Genomic DNA, 17,798 nt, shown 5'->3' with positions numbered 1-17,798 from the left:
ATGAAATCCTTTCCCCTCCTCCACTCCAATCGAGTTCTTTAAGGTGGCGGGGGAATAACGTACTTTCTGCAGGACTCAGAAAGCTGCTTCCCCACACACACACTAGGTGTCCTCTTTTTTGGTTTCCCAAATATGGTCACCCTATACAAATGACACCTGCTGAAATTCCCTTTTCTATGCAACTATTAAAGATACAGGAGCCCTGTACTCTTTTGCATATGGTCTCCCTAGCCACATGGAAAGGAAGACTCCTGCATTTTTAACAGTTGCCTAGAAAAGGGAATTTCAGCAGGTGTCATTTGTATATATGGATAACCTGGTGAAATTCCCTCTTCGTCACAACAGTTAAAGCTGCAGGAACCCTGCCATCTTGACCAGATACAAAAGAGGCAAGGCTCCTGCAACTTTAAATGTTGTGATGAAGAGAGAATTTCACCAGGTGCTACATGCATACAAATGACACCTGCTGAAATTCCCTTTTCTATGCAACTATTAAAGATACAGGAGCCCTGTACTCTTTTGCATATGGTCTCCCTAGCCACATGGTCACTTCCGTTTCCAGCACGGAAGCACATTTCCCGCCAGACCAGCAACGTGGAAGGTAAGGGAAGTCCCCCCTCTCCTCTCCTTCCCTCCCCCGCCCAAGTCGGCTAAAAGCCCGGGTTTCAAGTGAGCGCCCGGCTTGCCGGGCGCTCACTTGAAACCCGGGCTTGCAGCCAGGAAGGCCCGCACCGCTGTTGTGTGTGTGTGTGTGTGATTGATTGATTCCCTAGCCTCCGGCCGCTGCCGCGGTTGGCAGCAGCGGAGACCAGGGAATCAATCACACACACACACACACACGGCGCGGGGCTGAAGCGTCCGTTGCTGCCGACGCTTCATGGCGTGTGAAGGAGGCGCGGTGCGGAGTCGAGGGGGCAGAGGCCGCCTCCTCCTGCTGACGCTTCGGGGGCCACGCTTTAGGTGAGGAGAGGGTGGCCGAAGGGAGAGGAGGAGGAGGCAGCCGTGGGAGGAGGGCTGGGTTTGGACGTGGGCGTCGTGGGTCGAAGTGGGTCTTGTGGAGGTGCCAGGCTGGGCAGGCGGGCGACATGGGCTTGAAACGAGCATTTCTCTCCACACGTACACGCACACACGCTCGCAATGCAAAACGTGATCAGGGAGTTCTTCAAACACGCGTTTCTTCCCTTTGTTCTCGAACGCCCTGGCGGCTTAAGAGGAGGTGGCGGCAGTCGCGGGGACCGCTTCGGATTTGGCGCTTATCTGTGCGGCGATGTGGGTGGGTAGAGTGGGGGGATTTGACAAGGGAAAGCGAAGATATTTACTAGGTGGCTTTGAACCCAATGGTATCTCACGGCCTGACCTATTTGTCAGGGTGGTTGTCACGTGGAAATGCCCTTTTGAGCTCAGCGTATCTGGGTATTCAAACAGCACACACACACACTGACTGGTTTGAATACACTTGACAGAATTCTCATCCTGTTTTGAGTGGGAGGACTACAAGACCCATTTCTCTCCCACTTCAATTCCAACTTATAATGGTGTCTTCTAAAAAAAATCCTCTAGAAATTGGGAGGGCGGCTATTAGTACATACAGAGGCTTATGTGATACGTAATATAGCACTTTCCATTTAGGATTATGGGCCAGGGGTCTGTTGAAGTGGACTCCAGTCCATAAAAGCTTATGCCATAATACATTTGTTGGTCTTTAATGTGCCACAAGACCATTTGTTCTTGATGCAAGAAACTGATAGGTTTATTCTTCTATAAATAGCATAACATTATTTTCTTAAGAATTCTTGCCTGACTTCAACTATTTTTAAAGGTTCTTATTAATGTTGACTAGTTTGATCAGGGCCCTACTTTTGCTGGATGAAAGACTGCATTGTCAACTACTACTAAAATAGCTCTGCTTTGTAAAGATATACTTCAGTTCTTTGCATGCACACTTGTGTGGCCACTGCCTTTGATTGAAGTTTAATGATTAAGTTATCATACTTATTGCTAGTTGAGTTGTTCACATTCTTGGATGCCCTTTACTGTGTACTTTCAGGCTTATCGTGAAGTTCTATATTGTGGTAGTTTTATCTGTTAATGACCTCTAAATCTTGCTTTAGGGATGCTCATAGCTACAGTCTTACAGAAGCATAATGAAGAAGGAATTTTTGAAGTGCATGAAACCATCTAGGAATGTATTCTCTAATATGCATTAAATGTTTTTGAGATATTATATGCAAGAATCTAAATTCTTATTGTAGTTTACTCATATGTAAAAACAAAATCAGTTTTGTGTTAAAGATGCTTTTTCTTCCTTAACATTTTTTCCTTCATGTGAACATTTCTATGATTTCCAACAGAGGGTTTTATCAATAGTAAAGTTTGTTCTGTAGAACATATTATGTAATATGATTTTTATAGGCACAAATAACAAAATATGGTTTAATTTAATATAGGATTTCTCCCTCTCTCTTTTTTACTGTCTTTAAGCTAGAGTCAGTGACCAACGAAATGCATAAAAGTACTACATTTCTTCATTGAGAGCATTCAGAGAATTGCATATAATTGGCCTATGTTTTGTTTATCCTAAAAAAAATCTTCGTGTGCATGTATTTATTTTATTTATTTATTTATTTATTACATTTTTATACCGCCCAATAGCCGAAGCTCTCTGGGCGGTTCACAATAATTAAAACCACAAAAAAACACCCAACAGGTTAAAACACAATTACGAAATACAGTATAAAAAGCGCAACCAGGATAAAACCACACAGCAAAGTTGATATAAGATTAAAATACAGAGTTAAAACAGTAAAATTTAAATTTAAGTTAAAATTAAGTGTCAAAATACTGAGTGAATAAAAAGGTCTTCAGCTGGCGACGAAAGCAGTATAGTGTAGGCGCCAGGCGGACCTCTCTGGGGAGCTCATTCCACAACCGGGGTGCCACAGCGGAGAAAGCCCTCCTAGTAGCCACCTGCCTCACTTCCTTTGGCAGGGGCTCACGGAGAAGGGCCCCAGTAGATGATCTTAAGGTCCAGGTAGGTACATATGGGAGGAGGTGTTCCTTCAGATAACCTGGCCCCAAACCGTTTAGGGCTTTAAATGTCAATACCAGCACTTTGAATTGGGCCCGGACCTGGACTGGCAGCCAATGAAGCTGGAAAAGGGCTGGCGTAATGTGATCTCGCCGGCCAGTCCCTGTTAATAACCTTGCAGTGTTAATAACCATGTTAATAACCATGTAGTGGCATGGTTATTAACCATGTAGTGGCATGGAAGCGACTTCAGTCTGGTGTGATCTTGTCCTGCTGGAGGGTTTGTGTGAATATTGCAGCCTAGTGGGTGGGACCTACTGCATGGGTGTTCCTGGTAAGTTCTAATTGGAGGGGAAAGACCTATACAATTGTCCATGTGTTTTTATTACATTTTTAGCCTCCCATATTGGTGAAGAACTATAACTCAGTGACAGAACACATACTTCCTGGTTTAATTCCTGGCTTCTCCAATTAATGTTGTTTATTTATTATTTATTAAAACATTTATATCCTGTCCTACATCACAAGGATCTCAGGATGGCATACAGATAAAATCTTACATATAAAATAGAACAATAAATATACAGTTCTAAAACAAATTAAACCATTAATATATTAAAACCAATATGAAATTTTAAAACAGTAAAATCCAATTAAAACAAGACGGTGTGCAGGCTGGTGGATTTAGCCAGCAAAGGCTTTGTTAAAAAGCCATGTCGTAGCCTAACACTAAAATGAAGCCAGTGCTGGTGGCAGTTGGTCCTCCAGGAAGAGGGGATTCCACAGCCGGGGTGCCACAACTGACATTCCTCTCATGTGTCCCACCATAGCATATATCTCGCGTTGGTGGGGCACAGAGAAGGGCTCCCCCAACAGATCTTAAGTCTCGAGCAGGCAGATAAAGGGAGAGGTGCTCCCTCAAGTATCAAGGTCCCAAGCCGTTTAGGGCTTTAAACATTGCCAACACCTTGAATTCCGACTGGAAACATATTGGCAGGCAGTGCAATTCCTTTAAGACCAGTGTTATATGGTCTCTATGAGATGTCTGAGTCAGCAGTCTAGCTGCTGCATTTTGCACTAGCTGCAACTTCCAAGTCGTCTTCAAGGGCAGCCCACGTAGAGTGCATTGCAGTTGTCTAATCTGGAAGTTACCAGTGCATATATTACTGCGGCTAGGTTATCCCTGTCCAGGAAAGGCCATAGCGGTTAGATCAACCAAAGCTGACCCCAAGTACTCCAAGCCATGGAGTCCACCTGGGACTCCAGTGACAAGGATGAATCTAGGAGTTCTCCCAAGCTACGCACCTGCTCCTTCAGAGGGTGCAATCCCATCCAGAACAGGTTGCTTACCCAATTCCTGGACTTGGGAACCACCAACCAACAGAGCTCCCATCTTACTAGGATTCAGCTTCAGTTTATTAGCCCTCATCCAGCCCATTACAGCGTCCAGGCACTGGTCCAGCACTTTCACCACCCCAGCTGCCTCCGATGACTAGGAGAAATAGAGCATACTGATGGCACCCAAACCCCTAATGACCTCTCCCAGCAGCTTCATATAGATGTTGAACAGCATGGGGGATAGAATAGAGCCCTGTGGCACACCACAGCTCAATAGCCATGGGGTGGAACAGGAATCCCCCAATACCACCCTCCGGAATCGGCCCCGCAAATAGGAGCGGAACCATTGTAACACAGTGCCTCCTACTCCCATCTCAGAGAGCCGATCCAGTGAGATACCATGATCAGTGGTATCAAAAGCTGCCAAGAGATCCGGGAAGATCAGCAGGGTAGCACTGTCTTCCACCCAGAGTAGGTCATCGGACAGAGCAACCAAGGTTGTTTCAGTGCCGTGCCCTGGCCTGGCACCAGACTGAAATGGGTCCAGATAATCCATTTCTTCCAAGAACATCTGAAGCTGCCCAGCTACCACATGCTCAAGCACCTTGCCCAAAAGGGATATTAGTGATTGGGGCAGTAGTTCTCACATACCTCTGGGACCAGGGAGGGCCTCTTCAGGAGAGGGTGCAATACAGCCTCTTTCAAGGCAGCAGGCACCACCTCCTGACAGAGTGAGGCATTTACTACCCCCTGGACCCACCCAGTCAATCCACCTCTGCTAGATTGTATTAGCCAAGAAGGGCAAGGGTCAAGCTTACAAGTGGTGGGACAGATTGATTCAAGCATCTTGTCCACATCATCAGGCTGCAACAACTGAAACTGATCCCAGGAAACATGACCAGACAGGGGCACTGGACACCTCCCCAGGCTCTGCGATAAGTGGCATCAAGTTCTGAGTAAATTTCTCCTCGAAGTGCCTAGCAAATTTATTACAGCAGACGACAGAGGGTTCTAATCCTGGTTTCTCTAAACCTGAGCCTGGTCCCAGGAGGCTCTTAACCACTCGGAATAATTCTGCTGGGCGACATTTCAAGGATGAAATAACAGTTGCAAAGTAGGATAATTTTTTTGCCATCTTCACTGCTGCATGATAGGCACACCAAAGTTTTTGCTAATTATAAACAAATAAGAGAAGTAGGTAGTTTGTTTCCCCATTTTAAGACTACGAGTAGCTTAGCTGTTTTTAGCCCTATTAAAAAACAATCCCTCGTGATTAGAGTGAGACCCTGCTCACTCTATCACATCTTCATTGCCCATCTCCGTCTCTTGGGTGCTGAATGCCAGCAGCAGGGTGCTGAATGCCAGCAGCAGGGAATTGGCTCAATGTTTAGGCTCCATGAACCCTATTGGGTTTCTAAATTGCACAATGAACCTACATGAGTAGAGAAGGCTCCCAGGGTGGATAAAAAGTAATGAAAAAAATCAATCAAAACAATTGTTTTTTTAAAAAAAGTAATCAGATTTATTTATTTATTTCAAAAATGTCATAAAGTATTAAATTTCCCCCTAACATACTAAACCTACACTTAAAGTCTCATAAAACTTTGGTAGGTAACTTCAAGATGGGCATTAACTTCAGTCTTTCATCTCATGAAATAACTCTGTTCCACCCTGTAGGGTTTTTTTCTCAACACCATAAATGCCCCCCGCCCCCAGGTTTTGTCCCATCCTGCTTTAAAAGTATAAGTTAAGGTTCTGTTAGGCTTCTTGGTAGATTATCTTCAGTATCGGCTTGCTATTATAGAATCAGGTAATTGGCTTCATATCAAAGGTCTCAAGGTTTTCTATGGCTCTTAACCATTCAGTCCCAAAGGTTTATTTGGGATCTATAGTAGCCTTGCCAAACTTTATATACCCTATTTCTTCGATTCGAAGACACACTTTTTTCCCATATAAACATCTCTAAAAATGGGGTGCGTCTTAGAATCGCGGGTGTGTCTTAGGTGTTTTTTTTTCTGTTGGTGGTACTGCAATTATTGTGCGTCTTACAATTGAAGAAATACAGTAATGATTTTTCCTAGCTTCATCCCAGATTATCTTCAGTATCTTCTGTGGTTTAGTGTGGGTGACCTTTACTTCATTCTGTATATTTTGTTGATTCTGGCTATGAATGCCTTTATTACCTGCCTTTCTGTGGCTATATTCTTCATCCTTTGCAGTAACATTGAGGTTATCTGTCTCTTATTTCAGTTTTCAATTTCTGCTATAAGGAAACTCTTCTCCCTCTATCTGGGATTGTTTGCTGCTTGCCTTTTCCCAATTTGCTTGATGCTTTCTACATGCTTGATGTGTTCACTTTGCCCTATCAGAAACTCTTAGGGTTTGTCTTCCAGTGTTTCAGATAATCTAAATTTCAACATTTGGAAAGAATGACTGGCCCGTTAACTGTAGTTGGAAAAGTCCATAGTTGTAAGACTTAGCTAGTAAAGATATTGTTCTGGTAGTCAGCATATCTCTCCCTTTTCATCTCATGGTTGTGGTGGATGCAGAACAAAACCTATTAGAAAATGTGGCTGTCTGTCTTGATAGATACTGGAGAACGGGTGAAATAGTGGAGAATTGGAGGACAGACGTCATCCCTATCTGCAAAAAGGAACATCCATGGAATTATAGACCAGTCGGTCTGACATCAATACCTTTGAAGATTCTAGAGCAGATTATAAAGTGCTCAAAATGTAGGCACCTTGACACTAATGCAGTGACCACGGGTTTGTCAAGAGCAAGTCCTGCCAAACTAATCTTATTTCATTTTTTAATCAGGCAACTTCTTTAGTAGGTAATAGACATGCTGTGAGCATAATATATCTTGACTTCGGTAAGATATTTGACAAAGTGTTTCATGATATTCTGATTAACAAACTAGTTAAGTGTGGGCTGGATGACACTACTACTAGGTGGATCTACAGTAGGCTCTAATACCATAATACTAACTATATATACCTTGCTGTATATTCCAGTAACCTCATTAAAAACATAATTCCAAGTACACATACTTAGAACACAGTATCACAACTCAGTGCTAAACACAGTTTCTCCGAAGACATTGCTAAATTTGTTTTAGATAAGAATGCCATTTCTAACATAATGACTCCTAAGATGGCGATCTTAAGATTACTGTTGTGAAACACTTGTTATGAGTTTGAAGAATAGGCTGAGATATGCTTTTTATTGTTCAGTTCCTGTGCTACCGTTTATAAAACATCTACGTGGCACACGCAATTCTGAATGAAGGTGGCAGGGAGAAATCCCACTAAACAGTAGTACATTAATACTGTAAGCAAATTCCATTTCAACATGGTCTTGTAAACAAGTGCCACTCCTGCACATTGCTGCCAGCTCATTATGATTTCACCAGCTGCTGAGTCCCCAAACAAGGCCTGCCTTATTGGTTAACAAGCCCTTTTAATCAACCAATGAAGTCTTTCTCCTCAGTTAACAGGTTAAGTGGCCAAGTATCTCATAAAGCCTGTTCGTTGTCTCAGCTAAGGTTGTATGGAGCTAGACTTTTCCATTGCTTTCATCCTTCTTTTTTCATGGCTTCCCTGGGCTTTTGCAGAATCCAATGATACTTTGAGCCCGATAGGGCTGGATTAACAGTGGTTACCCTCCCAGATGTGCCTTCAGTTTGCAGCCTGCCTACTTTGTCACACAGAACTTGGAAAGCTTAAGCTTGATGTTATCTGCATAGCCCTATTGCTTCCACTCGACTTTGGACTTCTACATCCTTATAAATCAGGTGGTCTGTATAGTTGTCACCTCATGTGTGACTGAGGCTTGAACTATAAGTATAAATATATTTAAATATCTAGATGTCAGCACCACATTTTTAGGGATCTTTGTACAGGATTGGAAAAAAGTTAAGCTGCCTTATACCAGACAAGACTACTTGTCCTACTTCCCAGTAATATCTGCTCTGTGGCACTAGCTCTCCAGGGTCTAAGGCAAAAGTCTTTTCCACCATCTGTTACCTAATCCTTTTAATTGGAGAAGTGGGGGAACCTGAGACCTTCTGTATGCAGAGCATGAGTTCTACCATGAGCTATGGCTCCTTGCCATAGTTTTAGGAAGTTGAGAGGTCAGGTTGCTGGAATAATTTTCTGGCCTGACTACCAGCCTTTAAGAATCTAAGCACGATTTCTTAAGGGAGTTGTGTTAGACATGATACCTATTTAGATGTTTGGTATCTGTGAGTATTGAACAGGTGAAGAGGCCAGCAAGATAGTGTGGGACTATTCCCATCTCCTTGATGCTACCATATGTGCCAATCACAGTCTTGGTTGATGTGGGACCATTGTCAGTCTGAAGGAGGCTGCTCCCTAGAGACAAAAACTCTGATTAACTGGGGTGACGGGAAGGGTGCAAGCCTGAGGTCCTCCATGGCTTGTTTAGGATCTAAACCATGGCTTAAATGATTGTTTAAACTGGGCCTCTGTCAGTAAAAAGGCAACCAAAGTATTGATCAATTTCTCCAACAGATATTTGAATGTATTATTCTTTATATGTGTTTCGTGATCAGTTAATGATTATTATGCAAATAATAAGAATATATTAAAAATCTTTTGTATACAAGTTCATTGGTTTTTAAGTAAGTTTATAAGGCACAAAATAACGTGCACATTATTAAGTCTTTTTTATTTGCAAACTTTGCTAAAATATCTCTTCTTGAATGCTTATCTTGGAATGATTTCCCTAGGATATTTTTTTACCAGTTAGGAATTGCAGTCTGAAATAATTCATGGAAAGGAACAGCATTCTATGTACAAGCAGTTTAGAGCTGAAAAAGATAATTGCACATCAGTGCCAGTTTCATCTTGAAGTATTTAGAAATCAATTTTGGTTTCTCATAATTACAGCGTGTGAAGAAACCGGCATTTAAACGTAGGGCAGCATTTTGGAAGAAGTGTATTCATTTCTCTAAAGTAGACACAGTTTTTCCATTCACTTTATAAATAGATGTTAATCACTGTAGGAAAACTTCTTTCAGATATGTTCAAATAAGTTTCAAAACCAAGCTTTGCTAATAGAATCTTACATATCTCTATAGGTGGGTGAAAGTGGTGAACATAATAAAGTGGCAATTCTAATGCTGAAAATATAGATAACTTATTTTTGTTAATACGCAACCTGAATTGCTTCTTGGAAAATCATATTTACTCCATTGCATTGAATTGATGATGGGGAATTTGGGAAAGAAGTGCAAAACATTTACTGAAAGCTGTGGCTATGATCCAAAGACATGTGAAATTAGTTTTGGGAGCCCAAGAGAGATTTATGCTTGTATCTTCTCAAACACCCCCCCCCCCCAATGCCGCAGGGTAAGCTGCTCCTGGAGCTGAGGAGAGATTTCTGTAGCAATTTGTGTTCTGCCATGGAGGAATCAGCTGTTCAAAGAGAAAAGTAATCGGGGGCTGGTGCAAGCCCTTTGTGTGATCCAAAGCAGCTGTTCAGATTCTGTCCAATGTGGTTCGTGTGTTGTGTGTATGTGGACACATCCTATGTGGTATATACATTCACTCTGTGTACCAGAAACCTTCAGTTGACAAATGAAGATCAGCTGTAAGCAACACACCTAAAGAAGTATACATAAATGAAAGATTGAAACCACAATGGAATGTAGAGTGGAATAAGAGATGCATACAAGTGATATGAGCGTTCTAGAGGCCTACAACCTGGCCTTCCATATCTGATACCTGTTGGGATATGATGGTCTAATATTTACAACCTTATTTTAGTTATTGCCAGACTGGGCTTCTGGCCAATAACCTTATAACAGAGTTTTGCAGCGGTTTCCAGCAAACTCAGCACAGACACAGATTAAGACTGAGACTTTCAGTAGGTTTAAAGAAACCTTTACTGGCATATAAAAATATAATTTAGTTATGGCATTCACAAATACAAATACTTACATACGATCAGTCAATACAGCTCTGATACAGTGATCATTTCAGATCATTTCTGATAATTTCTGATACATGTACATGGGAATACATCCTTTTTATAGGCTAACTGTACAATGATGCAACTGCTTGCAATCCCTTAATTGAAACAATCAAGTCACCAATTAATCAATCATGACATCAATGTCCAGGTGCAACGTTGACCTTTAAGTTTTCTGCTGAGTCTTCTGATTCCTCCAGCTCCTCAGCAATTAGTAAATCCCTGGAAACATATCTAGGATCCATTCCAGGATCCAACAACATAATGTACATCAATTCTAGCCAAAGTAGAAATGAGATGGAGCATTAACATCAAAATGTTAATATATTGGATGTGTTTTCATTTGGATCAGACTGAGTGGAAAAAGTAATATTTTCATCTTGTTAGAAGTTTCTTGCATTAGTTATTTAACAACGGGCAGTATTACAGGAATCACTGTAGTGATTCCTGTTGTTAAGGCCGGTGAGTGAGTTGAGCATTCCACCATTATAATTTATTTAGCGGGGGGGGGAAGGGGAACCTAGGACCCTAAAATGAAAAATATTTCAGGAATCTTTCTGAAACGCGGGTACTGCCAGAAAGAAATGCTGGCTTTACATTCCCTGCGCGTTTCAGGGAGATTCCTGAAATATTGAGGTCTGGGTGGGAGTTTAAAGGAGAAAAAGGGAGAGAAAGTCTGTCCGTCACAATCTGCTTTGTTTTTCTCGGGGGGTGGCGACTTTTTTTTTGCGCACTCGTAGCGCAAAAGGGGGAAGCCTCCCGGTGGAATCTATAAACAGGATTAAATTCTGCTATCCATCCGATTGATGGAATGGCCTTTCTTTTTTCGAAAGACCGTTCCGTCAATTTTTAATTAATTTTTAAAATCCCCATGTTTCTCAATGGGGAATCTGATAAGCTCACGCATGCGCGTGAGCTTCAGAATCCCCAGAGGGAAACGGAGAGCAGGGAGAGCGCGGCCGGCGCTCATCCCCGATGGGCCAGGTAAGTGGGGTTAGGGGGCTTCTCGGGGACCAGGCGTAGCGGCGGGGGAAGCCAGGGGGGGAAGTCGCCCCCCACCCCCCGGCTTCACCTTGTCCGTCGGCGGCTGGCACGGGTTTCAATCAATTGAGCGCCCGGTTCCACCCGAAAACAAGGCCGCAATTGCGGCCTTGCTTTCGGGTGGAACCGGGCGCTCAATTGATTGAAACCCGGCCTGTCTCCGAAGGTTTCAATTGAGCCCCCGGCTTCGGATGGAGCCGGGCGCTCAATTGAAACCCAGGCCTGCTGTGGGGGGAGGGAACGGAGAGGGCCGCACTGGTGTGGGGAGATCCCTAGGCCCCAGCCTGCTGGTGCCGTAGGAACTATGACGATGGCAGGCGGGGGCCCAGGGACCAGGCCGAGGCGCGCTGGGGGGGGGAGGGGGCCCTAGCCGGGCTGGGTGGGGGGGGAGAGGAGGTTCTTACCTTCTTCCTCGTTCCAGGCATGGCGGGAAATGGAGTCTTTACAGTAATAGGAAGTGTCGCAATACCCCTTTGCGACACTTCCTGTTGTGGGGATGCCATTTCCCACCAAGCCTGGATGAAGAAGGAGGTAAGCACCTCCTCTCCTTTCCTTACCCCACCCTGGCGGAGGGAGGGGAGTTAGAGGAGAGGGGGGGCCGCGTCGCTGGGGTGGGGGGGCGGGGGGAGCTTCCCGTCGAACTGCGGCGTCGGCGTCAGGGAAGCGCAGCGCCGCTGGTGTGTGTGTGTGTGTGATTGATTCCCTGGTCTCCGCTGCTGCCAACTGCGGCAGCTGCCGGAGTCTAGGGAATCAAACACACACACACACACCAGCGGCTGCAGCGGACTTGGGTGGAGGGGGCGGAAGGAGAGGAGAGGGGCCCCCGCGTCGCTGGTGTGTGTGTGATTCCCTGGTCTCCGCTGCTGCCAACCGCGGCAGCAGCGGGAGTCTAGGGAATCAAACACACACACCAGCGGCGCGGCGCTCGAAGTGCTAGGAAGCTCCCCCCCCCCCGGTTTTACCTTGTCTCTCGGCTGCAGGAGCAGGTTTTACCTTGTCTCTTGGCTGCAGGAGCTTGCTTTTGGGTGGAGCCGGCCGCTCAATTGAAACCTGAGCCTGCAGCTGTATTATTTCCCAATACGTGTTGACTCCGCCGTACGTGTATAATCTCTGATACATGTACATGGGAATACAATCCTTTTATAGGCTAACTGTACAATGATGCAACTGCTTGCAATCCCTTAATTGAAACAATCAAGTCACCAATTAATCAATCATGACATCAATGTCCAGGTGCAACGTTGACCTTTAAGTTTTCTGCTGAGTCTTCTGATTCCTCCAGCTCCTCAGCAATTAGTAAATCCCTGGAAACATATCTAGGATACATTCCAGGATCCAACACCCCTTCATATGTTTACACTGGATTTAACAATACATTGTACAGTTATTTACATTTGTCCTCCCTGAAACCTAAAGTTTCACAAACTTCCCTGTGTTTGGTGGGACCTAGTGGCTTTGTGAACATGTCAGCAAGGTTTTCTTTGGACTCACAATAAACTAACTTTAAACTTCCACTTGCTATATGTTCCTTCACGTTTTGATACTTTATAGCTATGTGTTTGGATTTGGATTTGAACATTTCTGTGTTGGCCAAGCCTATGCATGCTTGTGAATCACAGTAAACTGTTATTGGCTTCTCTACCGGGGCCTTAAAGTCCTTTATTAATTGAATTAGCCAAGTAACTTCTCCACACAGCTCAGATAAAGCACCATACTCAGCCTCGCAAGACGATATAGAAACAAACGCTTGCTTCCTGGACTTCCAGCATATCGGTGCCTTTCCAAATGTCAAAATGTATCCAGACGTGGATTTGCGGTCCTCGACAAAGCCACCCCAGTCTGAATCCACATAGCATAACAGCTCCTTATCTGCATCGGCAGATAACTTCAAGCTATGATTTAAGGTCTCTTTCAAATACCTTAAAATCTTTTTCACTGCTTGCCAAGCAGGCACAGTTGGTTTAGCAACAAACCTGCTTAAAATGTTGACAGAAGCAGACAAATCTGGCCTTGACCAATTCACTAAATACATCAACATTCCCACCACTGAATGATACAAGCCTGGATCACTAAAGTCCTCTCCTTGTAGATTCTTTAGGGCTTCCAGTTCCATAGGGCTTTTTGCTGGTTTGCATTCAGACATTCCACACCGTTCCAGCAAACTCAGAATTTTTTGCTTTTGACTTAGCAAAAAACTTCCATCTTCTGCCCTGTTGATTTCAACTCCTAGATAATTCTTTACAACACCTAGGGATTTTAAATTGTACCTGCTACTCAGCTGCTCAGCTACTTTGTTGATTTCAGCTTCACTAGAACAAGATATTATCAAATCATCAACATAAATCAAAATAGCCTTGTAGGCTTTACCTTTTCCCTTTGTATAAAGACAAGGGTCAGCTAGGCTCCTTACAAATCCCATTTCACTCACCAGAGTTTCGTTTAGTAAAGAATTCCAGCACCTAGCACTCTGCTTAAGCCCATAAATCGCCTTCTTTAGAAACCACACGGTGTTGTCATCTGTTTCTAAACCTTCAGGCTTCCTTAAATATATTTTCTCAACGATTGGTGCGTTGAGATAGGCAGTTTGAAAATCATATTGCCTCACTTTAAGGTTTTCTTTGGCTGCAATAGTCAAAAACAAACGCAAAGTCTCTGATTTGGCTGTGGGGGCGAAAGTTTGGTCATAGTCGACCTCCTTGACCTGGTTGAACCCACGGGCGACCAGCCTAGCCTTGAACCTCTGCTCCCCTGTTTCTAGCTGCTTGAGTTTAAATACCCATCTGCAGGTTAGAGATTTTTGCCCTACTGGCAAACTCGTCTCTTCAAACACTCCGTTTTCTCTGAGACTGTCTAACTCTCTCTGCATGGCACTTTCCCACTGCTGCCTTTCTAAAGAATTCAACTTCTTTACTTCAGAGTACGAACCAGGCTCATAATTCACACAGCAAGCTTCAAAGCTGTACCGTTTTGGTGGTACGCCTTTATTAACTCTTTGACTACGTCTTGGAGCTTCTTCTTGCTGTTCTTCTAGCCTTAACTCTTGAGTCTCTGTACTTTGTGGGTTAACCAACAATTCAGGCTCCTGCCTGCTTTCTAGTTCTACCAGCACTTCCGGGTTGCCGTGCACTCTTTTCCAATTCGCTTCACTAAAGCTAGCTGACCTAGAGACCACTATCCTTCCCCCTTCGCACAAAAACCTCCAGTTGTTGTGATCATAGCCTACAAAGCGTAATCTAATTCCCTTCGGTGATAAATTACGTCTCGTGAACTTGGAACATTTACAACAACAAAACTCCCCCAAGTTCTCAAGTGCTTTAGATTTGGTTTCCTGTTGTAAAGCAAAAAGAAAGGAATGTTATTTATGGTTTTAGTCCAAGTCCTGTTACAAAGGTAATTGGCTACCACAAACGCTTCTCCCCACAATTGTGGCTCTGCTTCAGCGTCCTTTAATAAACATTGCAATTTTCTTTCAGCACGCCGATGCACCTCTCCACATTGCCGTTCTGATGCAGTGTCCTTGGGCTGCATAATTTATGACTTATGCCAGTCTTTTTACAAAACTGCTTAAAACGGGTCGATTGGAACTCGCCTCCCCGATCCGTCATCAGCTGCCGGATCTGCTTCTGGAGTTTTCTCTCTATGAATTTAACCCATTCCTGCACCGTGTCTAAACATTCAGATTTGTGCTTTAACAAATATACCCACGAAAAACGGGTTTTATCATCCAGAATGACTAAAGCATATCTGGCTCCTCCATAGCTCTCTGGAAATGGGCCGGTCAGATCCATGTGCACCAGTCCCAATACGTGTTGACTCCGCCAGTCTCTGACACGTGGAATATTCTTCTCTTTCGACTTGGCAACTTTACAAATCAAACAATGGTTTATCGCCTGAACTGCTTTGGGCTGACTTTCTCAAAATCCTCTTTTGACATTCTTCTATCAATCTGCCCGATATCAAATTTAAAGTCATGTCTTGGATCCTCATTGCTTCTAAAGTTGTCACCAGCACGTCCCAGGACGGTGGTAAGCTCGACAAAACCACATACGTTTTCATTTCGTCACTCAGAGGTAAGCCTGCTGCATTTAGACTTTCAAAACAGTCTCTTAATTTCTGCAAATGGGCTTTTACATCTTCTCCCTCTTTCATCAGTGTGCGGTAGAGCTTTCTGGTTAAACTTATTCTAGCTCCTGCGGTATCTCTAACATATACAGCTCTCAGTTTAGTCCAGATAACATCAACTGTGTCTTCTCTGCTTATATACGACAGTTGGTCATTTCTCATGGACAGAACAATGTGGGCTTTTGCCCGCTCAGCGCGACGTCTCCACGCCTGTAAATCTGCTGCATTCAAATCTTCTGCTGGGGCATCTGTTACAACCTCCCACAAATCAAGATTTCTTAGGCTCATTTCTAACTTGAATGACCATGACATGTAATTTTCGTCTGCAAGTAATTCCATAGGGACAGTGTTCCCAACGTTTAATGCCATACTTTAAATTTAACAGGTTGTTTCTGATATACAACCCCTTCAGTAGTTTAATTTCTTTTAGGGCCTGACCAGCTATACAGTTTTAGCTTCCTCAGTGCCCCCTTAAATTCAAAACCACTCTTGCCAGTTCTCTCCGTGTGATTTTTCAGACACCAGCTATACGAAATAGCTTTCCGGCTGCCTGTTCCAACGACTTTCAACAAAGACGCTCAGGAATTTAATCAACCACGGCTTAATCCCTCAGTCCTACTGTTCTTGCTGTAACCACTCTGCTTGCTGGTTGTTTTTGGGACCTGGGCCCATAACCTGTTGGGATATGATGGTCTAATATTTACAACCCTATTTTAGTTATTGCCAGACTGGGCTTCTGGCCAATAACCTTATAACAGAGTTTTGCAGCGGTTTCCAGCAAACTCAGCACAGACACAGATTAAGACTGAGACTTTCAGTAGGTTTAAACAAACCTTTACGGGCATATAAAAATATAATTTAGTTATGGCATTCACAAATACAAATACTTACATACGGTCAGTCAATACAGCTCTGATACAGTGATCATTTCAGATCATTTCTGATAATCTCTGATACACGTACATGGGAATACAATCCTTTTATCGGCTAACTGTACAATGATGCAACTGCTTGCAATCCCTTAATTGAAACAATCAAGTCACCAATTAATCAATCATGACATCAATGTCCAGGTGCAACATTGACCTTTAAGTTTTCTGCTGAGTCTTCTGATTCCTCCAGCTCCTCAGCAATTAATAAATCCCTGGAAACATATCTAGGATCCATTCCAGGATCCAACAACATAATGTACATCAATTCTAGCAAAGCAGAAATGAGATGGAGCATTAACATCAAAATGTTAATATATTGGATGTGTTTTCATTTGGATCAGACTGAGTGGAAAAAGTAATATTTTCATCTTGTTAGAAGTTTCTTGCATTAGTTATTTAACAACGGGCAGTATTACAGGAATCACTGTAGTGATTCCTGTTGTTAAGGCCGGTGAGTGAGTTGAGCATTCCACCATTATAATTTATTTAGCGGGGGGGGGGGGGAAGGGGAACCTAGGACCCTAAAATGAAAAATATTTCAGGAATCTTTCTGAAACGCGGTACTGCCAGAAAGAAATGCTGGCTTTACATTCCCTGCGCGTTTCAGGGAGATTCCTGAAATATTGAGGTCTGGGTGGGAGTTTAAAGGAGAAAAAGGGAGAGAAAGTCTGTCCGTCACAATCTGCTTTGTTTTTCTCGGGGATGGCGACTTTTTTTTTGCGCACTCATAGCGCAAAAGGGGGAAGCCTCCCGGTGGAATCTATAAACAGGATTAAATTCTGCTATCCATCCGATTGATGGAATGGCCTTTCTTTTTTCGAAAGACCGTTCCGTCAATTTTTAATTAATTTTTAAAATCCCCATGTTTCTCAATGGGGAATCTGATAAGCTCACGCATGCGCGTGAGCTTCAGAATCCCCAGAGGGAAACGGAGAGCAGGGAGAGCGTGGCCGGCGCTCATCCCCGACGGACCAGGTAAGTGGGGTTAGGGGGCTTCTCGGGGACCAGGCGTAGCGGCGGGGGAAGCCAGGGGGGGAAGTCGCCCCCCACCCCCCGGCTTCACCTTGTCCGTCGGCGGCTGGCACGGGTTTCAATCAATTGAGCGCCCGGTTCCACCCGAAAACAAGGCCGCAATTGCGGCCTTGCTTTCGGGTGGAACCAGGCGCTCAATTGATTGAAACCCGGCCTGTCTCCGAAGGTTTCAATTGAGCCCCCGGCTTCGGATGGAGCCGGGCGCTCAATTGAAACCCAGGCCTGCCGTGGGGGGAGGGAACGGAGAGGGCCGCGCTGGGGTGGGGAGATCCCTAGGCCCCGGCCTGCTGGTGCCGTAGGAACTACGA

General features: G+C 44.0%; 1 protein-coding gene across 1 annotated transcript in view; it reads right to left on the bottom strand.

Annotated features, from left to right (window-relative positions):
- LOC134398146 (xanthine dehydrogenase/oxidase-like) overlaps positions 1–14,270 on the bottom strand; it is a 48,558-nt gene extending 34,288 nt beyond the window's left edge. The window contains 2 exon segments of the mRNA XM_063125391.1: positions 12,398–12,514; positions 13,833–14,270. Of these exon segments, the coding sequence (XP_062981461.1) occupies positions 12,398–12,514; positions 13,833–14,270 (555 nt within the window).
- Positions 14,271–17,798: the final 3,528 nt, after the last annotated feature.

Source organism: Elgaria multicarinata, chromosome 4, assembly GCF_023053635.1.
Source record: "Elgaria multicarinata webbii isolate HBS135686 ecotype San Diego chromosome 4, rElgMul1.1.pri, whole genome shotgun sequence".
Classification (NCBI taxonomy): Eukaryota; Metazoa; Chordata; class Lepidosauria; order Squamata; family Anguidae; genus Elgaria; species Elgaria multicarinata.
Note: the sequence above shows the minus strand (reverse complement) of the source record. Positions and strands in the feature narration are given on the sequence as shown.